The sequence below is a fragment of the Lactuca sativa genome, chromosome 4 (assembly GCF_002870075.4).
Source record: "Lactuca sativa cultivar Salinas chromosome 4, Lsat_Salinas_v11, whole genome shotgun sequence".
Taxonomy (NCBI): Eukaryota; Viridiplantae; Streptophyta; class Magnoliopsida; order Asterales; family Asteraceae; genus Lactuca; species Lactuca sativa.
The window spans coordinates 84542070-84567836 of NC_056626.2; the positions used below are offsets into that span (position 1 = coordinate 84542070).

General features: G+C 31.7%; 1 protein-coding gene and 1 long non-coding RNA gene across 3 annotated transcripts; one reads left to right on the forward strand and one right to left on the reverse strand.

Annotated features, from left to right (window-relative positions):
• The first annotated feature begins 638 nt into the window (after window positions 1-638).
• Window positions 639-19227, forward strand: LOC111917068 (probable 2-carboxy-D-arabinitol-1-phosphatase). Of its 2 annotated transcripts, XM_042901859.1 has the most exons (7): window positions 639-777; window positions 14772-14923; window positions 16277-16396; window positions 16591-16690; window positions 17407-17546; window positions 17632-17711; window positions 18987-19227. In XM_042901859.1, the coding sequence occupies exons 1-7, from the start codon at window positions 723-725 to the stop codon at window positions 19111-19113; spliced, it is 774 nt and encodes a 257-aa protein (XP_042757793.1). In that variant the 5' UTR covers window positions 639-722; the 3' UTR covers window positions 19114-19227. The 2 variants fall into 2 exon arrangements, with proteins under 2 accessions (XP_042757793.1, XP_023768497.2); XM_023912729.3 differs by lacking the exon at window positions 17632-17711.
• Window positions 12113-14126, reverse strand: LOC128133848 (uncharacterized). The gene is made up of 3 exons (XR_008232156.1): window positions 13951-14126; window positions 13565-13693; window positions 12113-12327 (listed from the first exon to the last, which is right to left on the reverse strand). It is a non-coding gene; the product is annotated as an uncharacterized LOC128133848 (long non-coding RNA).
• Window positions 19228-25767: the final 6540 nt, after the last annotated feature.

Below are 25767 nucleotides of genomic sequence, written 5' to 3' on the forward strand. Positions count from 1 at the left end.
GAAAACCCATTTTATGTAAAAATATGTATTTTTTGAAATGATATTTTTTAAATAAATTATATAAGATTAATGGTAAAATGTGTACAAAAAGTTTAATGGTAAAATATACACAAAAAAAAGTTTAATGGTATAATGTGTACAAAAAATAGTTTAATGGTATAATGTGTACATAATATACAATAAAATCCACGTCAGCAACCACATGGCATGCCACGTGGCATGTTACGTGGCTGGTGACCTACTATTACCGGTAATATAATTGTGTTTTTTGAATAAAGGTGAAGTTTAATGGTCATATGTGTACAAAAGCTATAGTTGATTGGTGATATGTGTACAAAAAAAAGTTCAATGGTATTTTTTGTACAAATCTAATACTTCGTTACCCTTGCAAGTCATTTTCCCATAACCTTAAGAGGGAAGGTAGTTGTAGCAACACCGCTTTTGTAGTACAACCTTAAATCATTCCTCTTTTGTCTGTCTCTCAAGTCTTGAGCATGTTCACCACGTGCATTTTCTTACACTCCTGCCTTTTCCAGGTTTTTCAGGTTTGAAGTTATGGCCCTACGATTAAAGTTTCCATGATAGGAGGTGGCCCTCATCCAATAATTTCACATATGGTTTCTCCTCAACCATTCCCTTCCCAACAAAACACGATATATTCCCCAATTTTAGGAAAAGATTGATGCTAAAATTAGACAAACGCACTAACGCACCGGATTAACATGGGCTCTAGAGTTCCTCTAACAACTACTCAATTACCTTTCAATCCTATAGCAGGTAAATCTCAAAAGTTTCTTCAATCCTACACACCTTGTTCATCTCCACGATTTCAGATTCTATGCTCATTATCAGGTTCAAATTATATGCTCACGATTATGTTGTACATGATAATGCGTTTTGAATGATTGGGCTGATTTGAGTGGGTTAATGTTCATCAACTTGAGTTGGATTTGTGTGAATCGCAAACAACCTTTTTTATGTTTATGTTGTCGGAATAAAAGCTGAATTTCGGAATTTGATTGATGAAGTGTTCTATATATATAAAAGTTGGATTGACTGAGAACTTAAAAATAAGTGAGGATTGCGAGAAGTAGTAATCTTTGTTGTGGGATTGAAAAAATAAAAAGTTGAAATTTGATTTTATTTATCGTTAATATATCACGAGATAATATGTTTTTTTTAGTAATTAAGGTAATTAACTTTTCAGTTTGTTCACATGTATGTAACTATATTTTTTTGTATACATCTAGGTAACAAACTTTTTGAAACTGTTCACATATGACAATTACGACCTGCTGTAGCATGTTACATCCGGCTATAGTAGGTCATAATGGTTACATGTGAACACTTTCAACAATTTCATTACCTAGATGTGTACAAAAAAAATAAGTACCCAAATATGAACAAAACCAAAAGTAAGAGTAAATTACACGAATGGTCTCTATGGTTTGGGGGAATTTGTACTTTTGGTCCCTAACTTATTTTATTTTATTTTATTTTTTAATTTGGATGGTCCCTACTATTTATTTTTGTTGCGTTTTGTCCCTGTCTTACCTAAAAAGACTATTGTGCCCTTATTAATTAATTTTTTTAATTAATTTTCTTATTTATGTATTTTTTTTATATGCTTAAAAAAACTAATAGACCCCACATATCTGTATCTCCCCACTATCCCATCTCTCATCATCCTCAACTTTTATTTATTTTCCATCTTTAATGACATCGACGTCTTCACCATTCATTGTTTTTGGTCATTCAACTCCAGGGAACCAACACCGCAACCCACTAAAGTGAAGAGATAGTGTGTTATGGTGTTTGTTCACCAAAGTTGAAGGACCAAAAAAAAAAGGATGGCGAAGACTTCCATATCACTAAAGATGGAAATAAAATAGAAGTTGCAGATAATGAGAGATGGGATGGTGACTGGTGCGACCCAGATTAAATTTCTCAAATGTGGTTTCAGGTTTATGGTGAAGAGATACAGATATGTGTGGTCTATTAATTTTTTTAAACATATAAAAAAAATGCATAAATAAGAAAATTAACTAAAAAATTAATTAATAAGCCCACAATAGTCTTTTTAGGTAAGACAAAGACTAAGCACGCAACAAAAATAAACAGTAGAGACCATCCGAGTTAAAAAAATAAGTTAGGGACAAAACACACAAATTCTCCCAAACCACAGGGACCATTCGTGTAATTTACTCTTACTTTTGGTTTTGTTCATATTTGGGTAACTATTTTTTTTGTACACATCTAGGTATCGAACTTGTTGAAAGTGTTCACATATAACCATTATGACCTGCTGTAGCTGGATGTAACCTACTACAGCAGGTCATAATGGTCATATGTGAGCAGTTCCAAAAAGTTTGTTACCTAGATTTGTACAAAAAAAAAGATAGTTACTTATATGTGAACAACCCGAAAAGTTAATTACCTTCATAAGTCATATTCCATTGATAATTTCCAAAAAAAAAATTAAAAGGTTTGAATACTAAAATGAAATAAAAAGCGTGTGTCTAGCTCCCCCCTCCCCTCAATGTATTTTTCTCTTTTTCACCTATTTTTTTTTTTATTGCAAATTTTTATTTTTGAAAATAAAATTTGGAAAAATCAAAGTTTTTAAATGCAAGATAATGAAAATTTGAAAAAAAAAACTATTTTTTCTATAAAACCCAAAAAAATTTCTCCAAAGATCATAAAAATCTAAGGGATACTTTTATTCAATTTACTAGAAAATTTTTCAAAAATAAGTTTTTGAAATATTTATTTTTAATTTAAAAAAATATAAGTTTTAAAAAAAATATTGAACATAGTATGTTCCAAAATGTCATAATCAAAATATTTATGATTTAAATAAAAAAATTTATTCAACTTGTTTATGATCCTTAGTTTGTTATTACCTAAAAATATTTACACTCAAATATTTTATAATCTTTAATTATATCTTTTATGATTCAAAATTAAATGATTCAAAATATATAATGATCCATAATTTTCTTTTTGAACAAAAACTATTTTTAATTGAATATATTCTTAATCCAAAATTATATGATTCAAAAATGATTTGGTTCAAAATACTATGATTCAAAAAAATTTGATTCAAAATTTTATGATAAAAAATAATGGGATCCAAAAAGAGTATGAATGGAAAATATTATAATCTTTAATATTCTTCATATTTAAAATTTTATAATTGTTAGACATTTAAAACTCAAACCAATATTTAGTTAACAAAAACATTATTATCTTCATGTTTGTAGTAAAGATATTAAAAAAAAAAGAAAAAAAAAATGAAAGATGAAAAAAAAATGTTTTTAAAGGTATGTTAAGGCTAATGGGAGTGGAGTCATTATAGGACTAGCTATGACACTCGCTAGGAGAAGGAACACCGTCCCTTAGCTCTCGCTAGGGGACTCGCTTCATCAAGGTCACCAAGCCCTTTACGAGAGGAAAGAGAGAGGAAACTTGCTTATGATGGGTTGGTTTATATATGAACAGGCCCACTTACGTTTTTTTGTAGATTTGAGTATTTTCTTCTAGATCTACCTTCGTATTCCATGACAGTATTTTATTCTTGAATCCTTCCCATACAAAGAGGGAAATTCTCATGAATCGAAGGATGAATTTGTTGTCTATTCGATTGGGGATGATGAAGTGTAAAAGGATTATTATGTTGTTGTTGATGAACTCACATGGAATTTTGTTAATCAAAACTTCCTCCCGCACCAGAAATCATATTCCCATATGATAAATTGCCATCCATTGATATCTAGAAGAAGATATTCTAGAATTTTATATCAATCCAAAAAAAAAACAATAAAACCCTATTTTCGTCCTTGAAACACGCAACAAATCTACACTTTGACAAAAATAAAATTTATATAATATTTAGAGAAAATTACACGGATGGTCCTTGTGGTTAGGGGTTCTTTGCACGCTTGGTCCCTAGAAAGTATTTTTAACTCGGACCGTCCCTAAAACTTAGATTTGTTACCCGCCCAGTCCCTAAACTAACTTGACGTCTATTTTGCTGTTAAACCATGGTGAAAAGACATATCTACCCTTACTTTTATATTTAATATACAATTATTCTTGAAAATGAGACCTATCCCACCCAAAAATATACCTCACAGGCCCACACTTCATAACTTACAATCGGCATCGTATCCCCCTCTCAACACCTCCTTTCCACCGACCGGACTCTTCGTTATCATCACCACCAAAACCCACTTTTACTGCCCTATACCCAATCTCGTCACCATCTTCTTCCTTCTGAGTTCTAGAAACACCCTAATCACCTTCTCGGTCTCGTTTCTCTCTCAAGTTCTTGTTTTTTGTTTCTCTTTCTTGTTCTCATTTTCGCGATTGCTCTATGTGAAGAGATCACAATGTTCCAAATAGATAAAGCGGGTATTTCAATTTGGTCAAATACACAAAAAGTTCTTTGCAAATTACTTGGCTGAGGAGACTAGGATTGAAGATAAAGTGGGTCTTTCAATACAATCAAATCGAGCGTGAATCATTCTAACAATAACACTAATGTAACCCTATTTCATAGGTGTTAGATTCACATAGCTCTTCTTCACTTCGATTCAAGAACTGTAAATTAATATTTCCACATAACTTGCATACTCGAGTGAAGCTTTCTAACAATAGCACTAATTTCATTGATGTAAATCGCTCCATCATCAGAGCAAAACATGAATTTCCCAAATGGTAAAAATGAAGAACAAGTTGTCATCACTTCCATCGATCTAGCGACAGATTCAAAATAACACAGTATAAATGGAATCACTTGGATTTCTAATGTTCTTTGAGTTACGTACCTAAATCCCAGGTGAAAAACGGTGAATTCATGGTTAAGTGCCATAATTTCAGGAGGTTGTGGAGGTAGGTCGTGATTGGAGATAATGGTGTGAAGAGCAGCCATGGGAGGAGATCGAATTTTAAAACTAGTTTACAAAAGTTAAGACTCAATCATTGTTGTTGGATGGATTTGGAAAGGGGTTGGTTTCCAATCACATGGGAGCCGAAGGTGAAGTAAATCAAAGAGGGAGGGGAAGAGATTGAATGGAGATATGAGAGGAGCCAAATTGAAGACATGTCGGTGATGGCGCGTCCAAGGGAGTGTCCTTTCTAGGTTATAGAATATGAGGGTATATTTTGGGGTGGGATATGATTTATTTGGTTTTTATCCTTTTAAGAATAATTATATATTAAATATAAAAAGTAAGGGTAAATATGTCTTTTCATTATAGTTTAACAGCAAAATAGACGGCAAGTTAGTTTAGGGACTGGGCGGGTAACAAATCTAAGTTTTAGGGACGGTCCAAGTTAAAAATACTTTCTAGGGACCAAGCGTGCAAATAACCCCTAACCATAGGGACCATCCGTGTAATTTTCTCTAATATTTATTTATGGTTTGAAAAAATAAAATTTATTCAATATTAATTCTTTGTGGTTTAAAAAAATAAAATTTATTTAACTTTGAAGAAAATGGAAAAAAAAGAGTGTTAGGGGTGCTACCACTCCTTATGAAATGCTAAGTAAAAAATGCTAACGATGTGGCAAACTAAAAAATGACATGGCATGCAAAAAAGTGATGTGGCAAGGTGGTAGGATTGTTAGCACTCCCTCTAGCCTATGACTAATGGGAGTGGAGTCGTTATGGGACTCGCTACGACACTCACTAGGAGAATGAACATCGTCCCCTGGCTCTCGCTAAGGGACTCGCTTCATCAAGGTCGCTAAGCCCTTAACGAGAGGAAGCTTGCTTATGATTGGTTGGTTTATGTATGAACAGACCCACTTACGTTTTTTTTCTGTAGATTTGAGTATTTTCTTCTAGATCCACCTCGGTATTCCATGGCAGTATTTTCTTCTTGAATCGCTCCCATACGAAGAGGCAAATTCTCGTGAATCGAATGATGAATTTGTTGTCTATTCGATTGGGGATGATGAAGTGTAAAAGGATTATTATGTTGTTGATGACCTCGCATGGAATTTTGTTAATCAAAACTTCCTCCCGCACCAGAAATCATATTCTGATATGATAAATTTACATCCAGAAGAAGATATTTTAGAATCTTAGATCAATCTATACTAAAAAAAACAGTAAAACCCTATTTTCGTCCTTGAAACACGCAACAAATCTACACTTTGACAAAAATAAAATTTATATAATAATTATTTGTGGTTGGAGGAAATAAAATTTATTTAATATTAATTCTTTGTGTATAAAAAAAATAAAATTTATTTAACTTTGAAAAAAAAAAAGAAAAAAAATGATATGTTTACAACACGATTTTATTTAAAATTTATTTAATAGTATTTTATAATATGATTCAAAATGATATGTTTACAACACGATATTATTTAAAATACTATGATCCACCAAAAGGGATATGATACAAAACCTCTTATGATTCAAAAACTTTTATGATCCAAACATGGTATATCCAAACATGTTATGATCCAACAATCTTTTATGATCCTCAACTCTACAATGTTCTAATTCTAACAACTTTATCATTCAAATATGTTAGAAATTAAAACTTATGTTAAAAATTATAAATACAAAATGAAATTATGTACTAAAACCACTTATGATTCAAAAACTGGTATGATCTAATCACCATACAAACCTGTTATGATCCAACAATATTTTATGATTCTTAACTGTACAGTGATCTAATTCTAACAACTTTATCATTCAAACTTGTAAGAAATGATAACTTATGTAAAAAATATAAATACAAAATAAAATGATGTACTAAAACCACACCATTTAAGCTGTGATACTAGTTTTAGAAAACTCATCAAACGAATACAAAAAACCATATCTACTTTGAGGATCAAGAAATGCCAAATAAAAAGGCAGAATTCAACAATAAAACATCACTTGCACCAACCGATAAGGCATTTAGGAAAATTTTGGTCGCGGGGGGGGGGGGGGGGGGTGGGTGGGTGGGAAGTGGGCAGCTGCACATGACCCAATTTTTTTTATTATATATTTTTATATAAAAATTCAAAATTATAATAAAGATAAGGGTCATATTTTTCTTGTTTGTTCTGGCCTTTAAGAATATTTCATTTTTCAGGATCAATCCTAATTTTGGTTGTGACAGTTCAAACGATTAAAGCATGAATCGTTTTGTATTATTATAGATATACTAGAGTACAAATGAGGGAAATATAATAAAATAAATGTCATGGTGACTTACACATAATTTTATTGCTATACATAAACAAATTTTTTGTTTATTTCAACTAAGAAAATATGTTCTTTTTCCCTAATTTACCATGTTCCAATACACAATGTTTAAGTTACCATATTTATCTGAAAGCTATATATGAGTTGTCAATTACGCAAAGAACAACATAGCTAGAAGGTAGAACCAAAATGGGGAAAAACAATTCAAGTAAAAAAATATGAACAAGAAACTAAAATTAAATTAACACAAGAATTGTAAAGACAAATACAATCTAAAATTGCAAAAGCTTCCAATTGGTTAGAGTAAACTAACCAAACAATTTTAAGTAGTTTTTATTTATTTATTTAAGCCCTTTTCTACTTATTACACAATAAATTTTGCTCCAAATAAACAATAGGAATGACAATAATATCAAAATAAAAGATATAAAAGAATACACAATCAAAAGAGAGCTAATAAATGATAAAGAATCATAGGGTGTGTTTGGCACAGAGTTTTTGGAAGCGTTTGAGAGCTTCTAGCTTCTAGCTTTTGATAAAACGCTCTAGTTTAAACAAAAAATTTCGTTTGGCAGTATGAGCGTTTAGCTTTTAGTTTTAACAAAACGCTCCGATTCTAAAAGCTACTTCATGTAGCGTTTAACAAAACGCTCCTGAACTTTTGAAATCAATTTCCATAATTACCCTTAAAAATATATTTATATATTTATTTATTTTTAATCAATTGTCATTTTATATATTTCAAAAGCTTCCATCTACTTTTACCAAACATTCATATAACAAATAAAAGTTACAGCTTCCCGCTACCAGCTACCAGCTACCCGCTACCAGCTAACCGCTAATCGCTTCCAGCTAACAATACTTTTGCCAAACACACCTATAAACTTGTTATTGGCGAGTTGGTTGTAGCAATAGAAACACCAGAACAACAACAATATTGACATAGGCGACAACATCATTGGAGGTGGAGAAATAGTCAGAGCCGACATCTTCTTTGAAGGCGACATCAACATTAGAGGTTGCTTACTCATCGTAAGCAACAATGTTGTAGATAGAAGATATGTCGTCGGAAACGTGAGGTAGAGGGAAATCGTGACAGAATAAGGAAAGATGGAACGCACCTACAACTGATTAAACCCTATCCAAGAATTGTTTATTTACATTACTACCATAAGCAAATGACTAGTTAATATTTTTACTCATGGTTCCTATATATATATATATATATATATATATATATATATATATATATATATATATATATATATATATATATATATATATAGGGAGATGATCAAATGAGAACACTCAAAAGGTTGAGAACACGAGAACAGTTCTGGACCAATCAATATACAAGGGTATATGGGTAAATGTGTAATTGAATTAAATTACAAAAAATAAATTAAAATGGTATGTTACTAAATTTTAGGGATTCAAATTACTGTTACTAAAAACAAGATTTATTCATTTTTTATATTATTAATTAAAGATAAAAAACATTTTAACAATTTTTTTGTCTAAATTTAAAAATCAAAATATTTTATCTTTCTTTACCTAATTCATGTTCATAAATGAAAAAATATCAATCTAATTTATCTTGCTTGCTTTAGTTCTATCAAGTATTGTCATATTCATAAGTGAAGATGCCATGACTAGACTCATTTTTTTCCATGATTTGAAAACAAAGAATGTTTAAGAATTTATCATTTCATTCGAAAAGAATAAACAACTAATCATAATCATAAATGAATACAAATCAAAACAAACTCTTTTCATTACAAAAGAATAAATCTCTCGAATACAACTTTATTTTAACAAAATACAAAAGACTTCTAAATTTCTACATTTCCAGTGGTTATATTCATTGATAAAATATACCACTAATCATAAATGAATTCATACGTCATTATTTTTCTTCAAATTTTGTTGTTGCTAACATACACATAGAAACAAAGAGAGGCGCCCTAGATCATGTTGTCGATTTCCCAACTTAGAGTTATCCATATTCAAAATATCAAGCTCTTAGATTAAACCTGTTCAAAACATCAATCATTAAGGTATAAACGCATGCAGTTATAATATAGTTCTATTCATTGATGATTAAACTCAAACAACCTATTTATAAAATCTGATTTATCAATTTTGACATTCACTTGAGAGTCTTCTAATTAATCTTGAATGTTTCCTATATATAGTGTTTGTGTGTGAACATTCAAATATGTGCATGTATGCAAATTAAAAAAAAAAAACATCAAATCTTTTTTTAGTTTGGATGTCTCTTAGGCCTAGCTCTAGGAAATTAAATGGTGGTCCTGGTTTTGAAAATAACAAGAAAATAACAAGTGGATTAATTAGGAGTTCTCGACTTCTCACAATAACTTAACCTTATATATATATATATATATATATATATATATATATATATATATATATATATATATATATATATATATATATGTTTAAATGAAAAAAATTATATAATTAAGAACACGAGAAAAAAATTTGGACCGCATATTTCTTTTTGCCTCAAAACCCTCCTGCGTATCGATGTGACACGTATTGATGTGACAGAGGAATGTAATATTTATATGTGAATATAAAGGTTAGTATATGCTCATGTTTAGCACCCCGCCACTGTAACCACTTACCCCTACTGCTATAGCTAGCACTACCCTCGCCACCGCCACCAACCGTCATATTCATATATGAATAATCACACATATTTATTCATATATGAATATACTTATGTATTATTATATGAATATACTTATTTTTATATGAATTACTTATTCATATATGGTTATCCGTCATCCTCATCAACACCTCTACCATCCATCCACATTATGGATTAGAGTGGGTCCAAACCCGGACCGGTAGACCTGGAACCAAAAAACCCGGTAATCAGTTAATGAGATTTTGTAGAATCAGAAACTAGACCGGTATATAGGAATTGATTCCGGTTTGATTCTGGGTAAGGTAACGGGTAAAGTGGGTCTAGAACCGGAAAACTCGGAAACATTAAAGTGGGTCGAGTGGAACCGATTAAAGTAGATGTAGAATCAGAAAATCCAGGAAAGCCGGAAGTTTTTGGTAATTACTTAATGGTTGAACTTTGAAAATTTTCAAATTTGATACCCCAACTTTGAGGGATTATAAGTCATTGAATATTAAACCAAAAATGACAAAATTATACTCTAAAATCATGTACAAACTCTAAGCTATATGTTCCATAAAACATAATGATAATCCGACTTCAAAAGAATTAGATATGCATTTTTAAAGTTTCACAAAATATAAAATAAAGCTGAAAAATAGAAAATTCACAACATTGATATCTCGACTTTGGGGGACTATAAGTCAATGAATATGAAATAAAAAAATGACAAAATTATAGTACAATACCATATACAAACTCTAAAATATGCGTTGCAAAAAACCTCATGATAATCCGACTTCAAACAAATTAGATATGCTTTTTTAAAATTTCACAAAATATAAAAATAAAGGTGAAAAACTGAAAATTCACAGCTTTGATATCCCAACTTTGGGGAACTGTAAGTGAACGAAGATGAAATGAAAAATGATAATATTATAGTCTAAAATCATGTACAATACTCTAGACTACACTTTGGAAAAAACCGCATGTTATTCCGATTTCAAACGAATTAGATATGTATGTTTTAAAACATTCATATAATACTAAAAAAAAATCTAAAAAACATAAAATGTCTAGCTTTGATATCCCGACTTTGAAGGACTGTAAGCCAATGGATATTAACTCAAAATGAAAAAATTATAGTCTACAATCATGTATAAACTATAAATTACACTATGAAAAAAACTTTTTGCCAATCCGACTTCAAACGAATGAGATATGCATGATTTAAACTTTTCATAGAAACCGGTTTCAGCCCCTAAAACTGGTTCCGGTTCCTAACACGGTTCCGGATCTTAAATTTGGTTTACCTGGACCTGAATGACCCAAAACCCGGATAAAACCATTCTTTAAACCAAAGACCCAGACCGGTCATATATATTTCAGTTCTAACGGTTCCCGTTCCAATCTGATTCCGGTCCCGTTCTTGTTTTTCGGTTCTGAATCGCATCCTAACCGACACCACGACCGCCACTGCCACCACCGCCTCCGCCACCATTTACCATATTCATATATGAATAATCATGTGTGAATAGACACAAACTTATTCATATATGAATATACTTATATATTGATAGATGAATATACTTATATATTCGTATATTTGTATACTTATTCATATATGAATATTATCTACTCCGTCGTCCGTAGATCTGGTATGATGGAGTGCTTAAGCGGCAGATTTAAAATATGTTAGAATATATTTACATATGCACATTACACTCCTTCGTCGCACCGCTATGCATGAGGGTTCTGTGGTAAACAAATATGTAGCCTAAATTTATTCTCGTAATGAGAACCAAAAAAGGTTATTAATTCTAGGAACCATTTTTTCATTACGGGTATTTTGGACAAATCAAACATTAATATTATATGAAGCAAACTTTCCTTACCGTAATTTACAAATAGTTGCCACTTGTTGTCGGACGGCCGTTGGACTGTCGTCGGACCACTGTGGGATCGTCGCCAGACTAACAATAAATCCAGTGGCATTTTTTTAATTGTATTCATAATTTAATAGAATAAAAATTATCGCTCCTATTTCTCGAGTAATATTTTTAAAAACATACATTTTCATTTTTTTAAGCGAAATATGAAAATTTAATTAAAAAAAAGAATAATGCTTGACAAATTCAGTTTTCTTTCTTATAAATTGTATATATCTTTAAAGAAAATGTATCATTTATCATAGATATTAGTAGTTCAAAAATATCATATTCACAATTTAATAAACATATTACAGTCTAATATTTTCATGTGTACGTTCATTTATATTTTAACATGCAATACATTTTCTATTTAATACATAAAATTCACAACTTAATACAGTCAATTATACATTAATTCACATATTTAAAGAATCAATCCCAAACTCTACCACCGCAACTACCACAGATCACCACTAACCACTGCCACCACCAACCACCGGTGCGGCCACCACCACCTTCCTTTTTTCCTTCCAGATTTGTATAAAAAAAATCAAACATTCACAGAATAATACTTATAATAAATCATGCACTAACAACTTAACACTTATGTTTTTCATGAAAACAATCATATTTGTATAAAAAATATGCATTTACAACATAAAATTTACTAAAAGACATAATGCTTTCACAACTAAAAACTTATATAAATTCATGTATTAACAACTTAGAACTTATATTTTCTTATTAACAACAGTCAAAACTGACATTAACAAAGTTAAACAATAAAATTAAACTATCAAATTTCACAGGTTAAAAAACTTAAGTTAACATTATATGTGAAGATACTAACACCAAAAAATATAAAAATTATAAAAATTCATGCATTCACAACTTAAAGCCTATGTTTTTCATTCAAGCAATCAAATATGTACAAAAAGTCATGCATTCACACCTTACAACTTATGTCTGTCGTTGGAGTAATTAGATATGTATAAAAAACATGCATTCATAGCTTAAAACTTATGTTTTTCATTGAAGCAAATCCATCAAACACCTTCTATTCCTAAAAAAAAAAGATATTCATGTCTATTTAAAAAATATGCATTCACAACCTAAAATTTATAAAAAAAATAATCTATTCATATCTTAAAACTAACATTAACATAACTAAACAACTTGTGAAATATTAAAACATCATAATTCACAACTTAAACTACCTAGATTCACATTATTAAAGAAATCAATATTATAATAACCCACATTCTAAATTCAATTCATAATATAACAACCAAAAAACCTAAGCTATGAGCAAAAACTCTTTGCAAATAAGAAAACAATCATGGATTCACAATTTAATAGTAGTTAAAATTAAGATTGACTATAGAAAACAACAAATGAGTGACTAAAACATTAAATTCATATCTTACGAGAAGAAAAATGATAAAAAAAAAATGCATCATAGAGATCTACAATTGATGTAAGTAGAAAAGTAAGTATAAAACATGTATTAACAGATTAAAACTTATAAAAAAAACATATATTCACAATTTAAAACTTATCAAAAAAATCATGTATTCACAACATAAAACTTATATTTTCTTATTAATAATAGTTAGAACTAATATTAACAGGACTAAACAATTAGTAAAATATTAAAATATCATTTCATCGTTACCACAGACACAACTGGTCAAATATTTCACAAACATGTTGATTGTAAAAATTACTAGAAAGTATGTTTTAAATATGGAATTAGCCAATTACCGAGAATTTGGCTTGAAACATCTCTTATGCATTCTATCGAACATCTTCTGTGCATTATCCAGTTGTCATAGCTTTACCTTGAAATATAATGTCAAACACCTTCAACAAGTTGTATTAAACACCAAACACCTTCACAACACCAAAAATTGCACCAAAAGCATGAGAAAGATTCATGAGATCATGGGAAAGGGAGAAAAACAAAAGACAATATCTGGAAAAAAAAAGTAGGAAAAAACAAAAATATTAGTCGGTCCTTTATTGTTTTGGATTTCTTCTCCCGTGGACGACAATAGTGAATACATAGGCAAGAAATTAATTAAAAAAAATATCTTATAATTATAGATGACAAAGGAAATTACAACCCTAGAAACTATTAAAATGATTACCTGGAAAGTGAATCGAAAAATCGCAAAGCAGGGAGAGTTAGGGTTTCCTTCCGTTAAATCTAAGAAATTAAGAAGGTCGACCTCGATAGAAGCTTGGATTTAGTGATGACATCTTCAATTGGAGAGGGTGGCGGCGATTGTGGAGAATGAAAGAATAGGTGCGGGAGGTAGGGAAGGAATGAAGCCACTGGATGATGTAAAGGGTCGATGGGTTGTTTTATAGAGATCAAAAACTAATTTCCCTGATTTAAAGGATATTAAGTGTTTTAAATATTTACCATAATTAGTCAATATTACTATTATACCCTTTTTATTATTTGTTATTGCATTTATTTTTGTTTAATTCTGATTGGTTGTTAGAGGCATACAATATTTATTAAAAACATATGAACCTAATTCTCTCTTTTTTTTCTCTCTCTCTCTCTCTCTCTCTCTCTATATATATATATATATATATATATATATATATATATATATATATATATATATATACTAGTAAGATACCCGCACGATGCATCGGCAGATATTTGTTTCATTCCTAAAGATTAGTTTGTGTCCATAGTTTTTTTCAATTCGGTGGTCGTAAAATCGTTTTTCTTTAGGTGTATAGTTTCCTTTCGATAGACATTATTTCTGTTAAAAATAAAAATACTTTGTTATTTGTTTTAAATGTACGTGGTTTATATATATATATATATATATATATATATATATATATATATATATATATATATATATATATATATATATATATATATATATATATATATATATATATATATATATATATATATATATATATATATATAAAACCATTGCAGGGACAATTGGCAATGATGCTTTAGTGGCCGGTGGTGCGTACAATTATAGTAAAGCAACAACTTCTCTTACACAGAAATTATTGTCTTCCCCGAAGCAAGTGACTCTTGTAAGGCATGGCCTAAGCTCTTGGAACGATGAAAATAGAATTCAGGTTTGCCATTCTTTATTTTACCTTTAATCATCTGAAACCATGTAGGCATGTATACATATTAAGACATGGCTTAAGCTGTTAAAATAATGATATTAGAGCTCACTCTTTGATGAGTAAAGTATGCATACTATCAGGGCCGTTCCTAAGGATTTAAATATCCTCAAGTGCCTAGGACGAGCCAAAAAAAGGCTGTTTTCGCTATTATAAGTTTTTTTATTCTAAAATAATTATATATATAATATATAATAAAATTTAGGTCATGTACAGCTGACTACTTTGTCCCCCTCAACACTCCATGCACACTATAAATAGTGTTTAGAGAAAAGAACACATGGTAAATAGCATGAACGACTTTGTTTCTCATTGAGTGTTGTGTAGATAAATGATTTTTAAAGACTATTTGAGAAAATGATAAAGTAAGGAACGAGGGCAAACTTGTAATATGATACGATTCAATGGGCATTTTCCTCATTGTTTCTATTAACTTGTTCTTTTTGAATTAAGTCAAAAAGAAACACTCACATATAGCCGATTAAGGTCAAGCTTCTGTTTGATTTTTAATTTTTTTTTTCCATCAAGTGTTTACTGTATGAAAAAAAACTGTTCTTTATGTTGAATGAGAATAAATGACTATTTTAACCTTGTGTCTATAAGTGACGATGAATAAAGAATGATTGTTTATTTGAGAACTGTTGTACTTAAGTCAATAAAGAATCAAATGTGTTTGTGGGACTCAAATCAATCTTGCCATATTTTTGTAATGACAAGAAAGGACGCACAAGTAATCCTCTCTAATAAATGAAGGCTTTTTTGTCATTTGTCAAATTTTTATGAGTTTTGCTACATGTAATTTTGTGGAAGTTTTAGAATTATTATTTTCCACTTGTCATTTTTTGGCAATTTCTATTTTTTTAAAATAAAATTCCACAAAATTCTAATGAGTTTATAAGGAAATAGAATCATTCTATTAATTTGATAATAAAGTCTCATAAATGCTCTAATTTGATATGTTTTATTAATGTTCCAAAAGATTACATTATGTTATTATGTTATGTAGAAGTATTATTTTATAAAATATTTGATGTTTAAATATTTATATTAAATTTTTATTTTTAATAAACCCATGTAATACACGGGTCTCACACCTAGTTATATATTAAAAAGTAACCTAATTAAAAGGTAAGTGTTACAATTGTCAATTAGCATGCCGGATAGAAAATTATCACAATTTTCCATTTCAACGTTTCTCCCTTAAGCATTATTCAGTTTATTACATACATAAAACATCAATTTATTGTTATGATTTATGATTGTAACATTTTGATAGTTTCCGCTAATTTTTATGACATTCAGGGAAGCTCAAACTTGTCGATCTTAAATGAAGCTGGAATTATGCAAGCAGAAAGATGCAAGAAAGCTTTGGCAGATATACATTTTGACCAGTGTTTCTCAAGTCCAATTTCTCGTGCCAAGGTTCATATGAAACTATTGCTTTTGGTAAATTAAAGGGCTGAATGCAAGAAATAGCAAAGTACTTATTCAATTTATTTAATTAGAATGTTCTAACAAAAAACAATATAAAAGTTCAAGAAAAAAAATGAAAGTACATTGCTATTTTTCTTGCATTTAGCCGTAATCTACTTCTTAAATTTGTGATCTTGATGCAGTCGACTGCTGAAATTATGTGGGCGGGGAGGAAAGAGCCTGTGATCTTTCTTGATACATTGAAGGAGGCACATTTATTTTATCTTGAAGGCATGAAAAATGGTCAGCATATACATTTTCTAAAGGGTTAAATGCAAGAAATAACAACGCACTTTCATTGATTTGTTTATTAAAGCATCCTACTTTTGTTTATTCATGTTAGAGCATTGTACTTTAATAAATGTACCCAATTATAGCTATGTCACCCAACAAAACACAATTTTCATTGGACAAAATTTTTAAAGTATAATGTCCTATAACAAAAGTACAAAAATGCTATAAGTATAATACCTTAATAAGAAAAAAAAATTAAAAGTACAATGTCATAATAAAAAGAAATGAAAGTAAATTGTTATCTCTTGCATTTACCCCTTTTTAAAACTGTTATTTTTTTTCTTTTTTTTTTTATACGAAACTCAATACATATGATAAAATCACCTAGATATGATGTACTTATGATCGAACTGAACTAACCCTTGTTTCTTTTCTTTTCTTTTTCCCTTTCTTTTTTTATTCTCATTAAGTGATGTTTGGATAAAGTGATGTATAGTTAAACAATATTTAAAAAAATTGAGAAAAGAAAAAAAAAAAGGGTCAGATTTGTAAGAATTTAGGACTTAATGGTGAAAGACCCATTTCTATGAATTTATCTATTAAAGTATTAAGTCATTCTTTCTTCATTTAGTCAAATGAAACACACATATATATAGCTTACTAGATTAAGTCATGTCTCGAGTCTCTATGCATTATACTAAATGAGTTTCAACATTTGGAGGCAGATGATGCTAAGCGAATATATCCAAAGGAGTACACAACGTGGAGACAAGACCCTTCCAATTTCAATGTAGACGGTGTTTATCCTATTCGCCAGCTATGGGACACTGCAAAAATTGCTTGGAAGGAAATCTTGTTTTCACCCGTAAGAACTCTTGTTTACACCTAAAAGGGTATTTTAGTCATTTGACCATTAGCCAAACACTATGGCTAACAAAGTTTGTTTTTAGGGAGATAATTTTCTTGTTGTGACCCATAAATCAATATTACGGGCATTAATATGCACGGCTCTTGGACTAACCCCCAAGAGGTACGTATTTATTTCATCGTAAGGAGGGTATTTACGTCCTTTATGTATAAACCATAGATTTAGAGCTTCTACTTTTTTGGGTGGGATAGAAAAAAATATAGTTTTTGTCCTCTTGATATAAGTCCTGATTCAATGTATGTAAAACACACTACAAAGGAAGAATAACTTATGATGATAATAAACTATTGATTTTGTTCATATTTAGTCTCTCTCTCTCTCTCTCTCTCTCTCTCATCCAAGCTGTTGAATCTATATACATTTTACCCTTGTGACCTGCTAGCATAAGTAAAAGGGTAATATTTGAACACTTCATCAAGTTGAATGGTATATATATAGTTTACAAGAGGAAAAGGACTGAATGTGAACAAAAAAAGAACCTCCCCCGATACCTCCAACCACTTCATCTACCACCAACACCGCACTACCACCTCCACCTCCGCCACTGTTACCACCACCACCCCTTGACCACCACCTCTGTCACCGCTACCGCCTTCGCCTCCACCTCCACCTCTACCTCCACCACCACCATCTCCGTCACCGCTGCCTCCGCCATCACCACCACCACCTCTACATTCACCACTACCACCACCTCTAACCGCTGCCACCACAACCATTTCCATCACTAACGGCACCACCAGCACCACAAACACTTCTGCCATCACCTCCACCAGATGCGGTGATGGAGGTGGTGGTGATGGAAAAGGTGGTGGCAGTAGCGGCGGTGGCGGAGGTGGAGGTGGAGGTGGTAGTGGTAGTAAATGTGTCTAATGGTGGAGGTAGTGGTAGTCGTGTTCATAGGCGGAGGCGGTGGTGGTGACGGTGGCGGTGGCGGTGATAGAGGTGGTGGTGGTGGCAAAGATTGTGAAGGTGGTGGCGGCGGAGGCGGTGGCGGAGGTGGAGGTGGTCGTCGTGGTGGATGTGGTGGTGGAGGTTGAGGTTGAGGTGGAGGCGGTAGTTGAGGTGGATATGGTGGTGGCGGTGTAGGTAGAGATGGAGGTGGTGGTGGTACCGGTGGTGGTGACGATGGTAGCTGTGGCGGAGGTAGTGCTGGTGGTAGTAGAGGCAGCGGCAGTAGCTTTGGTGGTGGAGGAGGTTGTTGGAGGTAGTGGGGGAGGTTCTTTTTTTGTTTACATTTAGTCTTTTTCTTTTTGTATACTATATATACCATCTAGCTTGTTGAACTATTCATATATTACCCTTTAGCTACGGTAGCTCGTCACAAGGGTTCCCTAATACAAAAGTACAGAATAGTAAAAGCGAATTTTGAATTATTAGGTTTCGGGCAGTTGATGTGAATAATGGTGGGATAACGGTGTTCAAGTTTAACGTGGAAGGCGAACCCATGCTTCAATCTTTGAACATGACGGCTCATTTGTACACCGATCACACTTATGTTTATTGAACATGAAGATTTCTATATCACTTGTGCATTTTTTAAAGCTATTTTGATCCTTTTTACCTCATAAGTTGTCTGTTATGTATTATTTTCGATGGTAGTAAATTTATGTTTTCATTATATGTATTTGAGATGATGTTAAAAGTAAAAAGTGTTATTGTGAGTTATTAAAACAAATAAATATATTAAAGAAAGTATTAAATATTCACCAGATATGTTACTAAAAAATATAAACAATGGTACATTATCCAAAAAGATGCGATTGGAAGTTGGAACTTGAGAGTTGAGACCAATGCCTTTGATGATTTTGCCATGCGTACAGCGTACGATTGCTGTATCTATTTCTTTTTTCATCTAAGAAAAGAAATTTTGTATCGATAGAGATTTTTTTGACACCCCTAGAATCTAGATCTAATTCTTCTTCTCACAATTTCCACAACAAACAAGGAGTCTTCCATTCGCTAGAAGCACATCAATATATTATATACACATCTTAGTAGCTTTCTTGATCATGTCGTATCCTCCCTCTTCCTGGCTTTGTGTTGTAAGAAGATGATACATTTTCGAAAAAATTAACACAACTCTACTGAAGTACGAAAACCTGTGAGAAAATTATGTACAATTTATGTGTATATAGCTACTATGTCTTGATTTATGAACTTTATGTTCAGTTATTTATAAAAGATATGCGTGTATAAGCCTTTGTGGATGAGACGCTAGTAAATAGAAATCATTTTTTTTAAAATTATATATGTACCAAATCGTTGCTATGTACGCATATGTAGGGGGTCATAAATGATTTAAGGCCTCCGGCAAAATTAAAAAAATAAGGCCATTGACAGTAAAAAAAAATTAGAAAAGGAGGGCAACACTTGTAGAAAATTTTAACTTAAAAAATATAATACAATAAGGGGGGACTCCCTACACATATGGAAAGGAAAAACCTCTAAGACATGCCCAGAAACCAATCAACCAAACAACTAAAAAAAACAAAAGCTCAAAATTGTCTAACATATCTTTCACAATGTATAATATGGCCAAACTATTTAATCAAGAATTTCTTGTGACATTGATGATCTAAATAGTTTTTTAATAATTGTAATTTTGAAAAACTTCTTTCTTTCGGTTGACACTACAGTAAGAAAGGTAGAGTTAATAACATTTGTTATACAATGAAAACATTTGGTAATAATCTTCTTCTTTAACAAACTCTCTAATATTTCAAACATCAAACACATTTGGTAAAATTATTTGCAACACTTTGAGTTCTGAAAATGAATCATTTAAATGCACATTACATGAGTTATTATGAGAAAATTGTTTTGCAAAATTATTACAACTTTTCTTAAGTTCAATGTCATCTAATAACTTCAATTTTTTGATTCATACAAAAAACCAAAAATATTTTAAATTTTTTTTAATTGTTTAAATCTATTTTCTAACACAGCAATTGCTATATCAACAACAACAATAAAATACTCAATTCTGAATTCAGCAATAATGCTAACAACCTAATATCTAACAAGATTACTTCTCTTAGTCTTTCAATCTATCTACAAAATAAACACATATAAATCAAAATTTTAGTAAAATCAGAAATTAGTTTTCATCATTTCAAAAATCAGTTAATCAGAATTTAGAAACTCAAAATCAGAAATTGTTTTCAATCCAGAAATCAGTTAATCAGAATTCAGAAACTCTATATCAGAAACCATTTTCAATCAAGAAATCAGTTAATTAGAATTCAGAAACTCAAAATCAGAAATCTTTTTCAATCCAGAAATCTGAAATCTATTTTTAGAATCAGAAATTAGTTTTTATTCAAAAAACAAAATCAAATAAGACATTAGTTTTTATTCAACAATCTTTTCTTTCATAAATCAGAATCAGAAATCAGTTTTTTATTCAATAATCTTTTTCATTCATAAATTAAAATCATAATCAGAAATTAGTTTTAATTCAAAGAATCAGAAATCGATTTTTATTATGAAATCAGAAATCGTTTGTTAATTACAATTCATATATCTTATTCATTTAAAAATCAGTTACTTCACTTATTCCAATTTTATGTTTTCATTGGCATCTTGGCGAACTAGGTAAAAACGATTTTCAGTCAAAGATTCGGATCATCAAATGAACAAATTATAAAGAATCAACCATTAAGAGCAACGGAGGTGTGTGGTGCGATTGTGTCTTCGTGCGGGACCAAGAAGCAAGGAGAATTGGAGAAAGAGAAAAGAAGATCCATTGTGATTTTTTAATTGTTGTCATTAGCTAGGTTCTTTTTTTTTTTTTTTATTTTTTTTTTAATGAGAAAACGTCCCTTAGAATTCTCCCAAAATTTTTTTGGCTCCAATAAATTGGCTATTTACCGATTATAATTCATTTTGCCGCCTTCTTCTAATTTAAGGCATAAAAGGGTTTTTTTTTTCTTTTCCTTTAGTATAAATCTATACTAATGGATCACTGCAACATGGGTTGCTTTTCTTTTGTATAAATATATAATATATATACATAGGTACATATGCATAAAATGGGGTTCTAAAAAAATTTGAGGCCCTTGGACATCACCCATGTTACCCCTTATTGGCACTACCCTATGTAGATATGTAGATGCAATACATCACAAAAATAAAGTGACAAGAAATCTTCATCTTAAAGAATCATCATATACATGTTTATACACAAAGTACATTGAAAAAAGGAGGCTACAAGGTGATCATGATAGCTATTGAGAAGTATGTCAAAGAAAGACAAACTAGCATCGTCTTGGTGTTAGAGTCAAAGTTACACTTTCCCCCTGAAAAATTTTAGTATATAAAACATGAGACTTCTCTGATCTCTCCCATTTATAACTTTTACCCACCAGCTATGTGGGAAGCATGAATATGGTAAATCTTATTTTCCTCTTAATTTCCTTTTATACAACAAATAAACATTAATTTTCCACTTACTGGTTGTTGGAAATTATATTGGGAAATGCAAGTTAGTTAGATTCTCATTATTAAGCATTGGTGGGGGAAGAAACATTTAGTGAGTTTACAATGCTTTTCTCTTCAAAGGATTTAAGCGGATCAAGAGATGGGCTAAAAGTAAAAGCTCCTCAACACCTATTGACCAATGAGTCATGCCAAGTGCCAAGTGTGCCTAAATATGAGATTGTTTAAATATCAAGTCTGAAATTAAACATTCTTAAAGGTTTATATTGTGATATAAATTTCAGACTTGTGGACACCAAAATCTCATCTGCTTATTTCTGACTGGTGAACCAAGAGTTCGCTCGACATGTCTGATACGATGGTCACAACTACACCGCTCAGCCGATAAGGACACGTTCATGCTTCATGTGTTGAAGCTAGCCTATGTTTTGGACTCTATCTTACCCCTAATTTTTGCTGATCCAATTCCCGAAGCGGGAAAGACTGTGGATCCAAATGTCATCTCTTAATTGGAGAAATGAAGGGCTCTGCATAGAGATTCTGAAGAATTATGTGTTGGCTACATCAATAACTCTTTATCTAGTCGTATCTATGATATGTGTATGCCGGTCTCAGATTCAAAAGAGTTATGGAAAGCCTTGGAACTCATGTATAAGGCACATTAGGAAGCTACTAACAAGTACCTAGTGTCTAAGTACCTAGAATTCCAAATGGTTGATGACAAACCTATCAAGGAGAAAGTGCACAAACTCCAACTCATGTTAAACAAGTTGTACACGATTTCCATCTCTCTTCCAGAACCCTTTTAGGTTAGTGAGATTATCACAAAATTTCCACCCTCGTGGAAAGACTTCTCTAAGAGAATTATGCACAAATATGAAGACTACTCCTTGGACGATCTTTAGAAGTACCTTTGCATTAAAGATGAAACTCGCATTATGGAAAAGCACGATAATGTAGGATCGAGTGTACAACATTTTTCAGTCGGGGTTCTGGTCATAAAGGCAAGACTGGGGGCATAACAAAAGGAACTTGGGACCGAAGAAACAAAAATTCAAGAAACTGAGTAAATTAGAACCCTAACTAAAAGCTAAAGAGGGTGAAACATTGCCACGTTTGCGGAGAGATTGGTCACTATACGAGAGAATGAAAAGATTGCAAATCAGGACTAGTGGCGCATGTAGTGGAGCAAGTTATTGACCTGGTGGCTAATGTGAACCTTGGAGAGATTTTCATATATTTTCTCTGACTCGAGCAATATCAGCACACGGATGGTTCGTCGACACCAGAGCCACTATGCATGTTTGTAGGCAATGAGAAAGCTTCCGTACTTACCATCTAACATTACTGGGAACAGTAGTGGTCTGTGCAGATGGATATCCAGAGTTGATGTTTAATGGAGAGGTGATGTTCGCTTGAAGTTCACACGTGGTAGTAGGATTACCCTTTGAGATGAACTTCATGTCCTGCAATCTCAAAGCAATTGGTTTATGTTAACAAGTTCGACAAGGCTGGGTTCAAGATGAAACCTGAGAATGGCAAAATTATGATGACTAAAGGCAAATTGTATGTTGGGAGGGCGAACAATTACACATGAAAGTATCTTCTTTGCTTTAGGTAAGAGGACATCATGGATCACAGTTATATATTTCATTGTACAAAACACAATAATGTAACACGTAGTAAAAACTTTGATTAGTGAATAAATGTTACATCCAATATTGGGTGTAAAGTACTAGAAATTGTAATACAGAACAATGCCTTAACAATAGGCATAAATTATGAAAATATTAAACAACCATAAGTAGATTGTCATCGCATGATTATTCCAATTATTGTACCCATAAGACTCTTCATTCCCTTATAATATATGTGATTTCAAATAGCATCAACATAATGTTGATGAGTTCACATCTTTGTAATTTTTGAATCATAAGTACTTTTTAAACCAAAAAATATGTGTTTTACCCTATATAAGTTCTTCCAAGTTATATATATATATATATATATATATATATATATATATATATAACCCAAAAGTATGTGTCTTTACTATATATAAGTATTGTTTTAAATTATATATTAATGTATTTACACTGCTCTCAACATAACAATGAGTCCATATAACCGAATTGCTAACTAGTGTGTGCCACTCTCGATGCTTCATCAGATGTCGTTAATGTATAGATAGTTATCACCTGTGACTTGACTATCGAGGATGTATCTAGAAACCACAGGTGAAGGTGTCAACCCATATAGATCTATACACTACTCTCCCGCTTAGTTAAGATTTAACGGTTATTGATAAAGGGTTTGCTAAGTATTACACTTACGCGATGAAGATGTCTCATGTAAATCATTGAGTGAGTAGTTCTAAAAATGATGTGGACAGAGTAATGACAGTGCATAACTACCATATAAGTTATCTAAACAGAGTAACAACAGTGTAATATATCATTTTATATAAGTGATAGTTTAACGACAGTTAAATAACGATTTAAGTTTATATAAATGATAAAAGAAATTTTAATCATGTATTCTTCCCCAAAAGCTATAAAAGGTTTTAAGATGGGGTCGTGAACTCATTTTCGAAGTGTGCTTTAAAAGTCAGGTTGTAGTCGGAAAAACCGGAGCATGTAGGAAATTAGTCGGACAGAGCTTCACCGTAAAAAGGTTAGAAACTGACTGGAATCAAGGGGGCCAGTTTCTATAAATTTCTTATGGAAAAATTATCAGAAAAGTGTCTTCTTTCTTCGGAATCTCGCTAGAGTGGTGCTATCGGTGGTGGTCGTTGATAACGATGGTGGCTGCCTGAGCTATTGTTGGCAAATGGGAGATGGTTAGAGGTCTGATCAGAGCTAAGGGAGGTTGGATGGGCCTGTTTAACGGCTAGAGGTGGTGGCTCACGATGATGTTGGGTAGCGTCGGTGGTGGCATTGGGTGGTTCTTCTGTAGGAAAAGCAAGGAAAGAGAGATCGGAAGATATATATATATATATATATATATATATATATATATATATATATATATATATATATATATATATATATATATATATATAAGGGTGGGAGGAGGTCAGCCCTCCAAATATTTCAAGATATGGCTAGTTGATGTGGGTGGTTGAGAACGTGTCGTGTGACGTGTTCTCTAGCCACGTGTCCAGGCCCTGGATTCCGACTTCTTGTAACACCGAAAATTTCAAACAAATTTTTTCATTTTAAAATAATCGTTTAATTCTTAGAAACACTTGTTTAAATTTCTCATTCATAATCGAATCACAAAACATGACTCCATTTTCACTTGTATAGAAAACCAAGATCCTCAAAACATGACTCTTTCTCTGGTGTGTACAATCAAGCCGGTGCCGTCCCGTGATCCTGAAAGAAACCTGCAACACAACATAAAACAAAACACTGTAAGCACGAAGCTTAGTGAGTTCCCCAAAATACCACACACAACACATACTAGCCACTCGAGGCTATAACTCTGTGGGTCCGTGGACCCTGCTCTGTGAACCCTCTGGTTCTAACTCTGTGAACCTTCCAGATCTAACTCTAGGAACCCTCCGGTCCCAACTCTGAAAACATGCACACCATAAATCACATAGAAATAATGCAATACAACACATAACATACATAGCATACAAATACTCTGTCACATAACTCTGGTTACCTACTCAAGGTAAAGTATAGTGAGAAGACTCACCTGGCAAGCAGAAAGC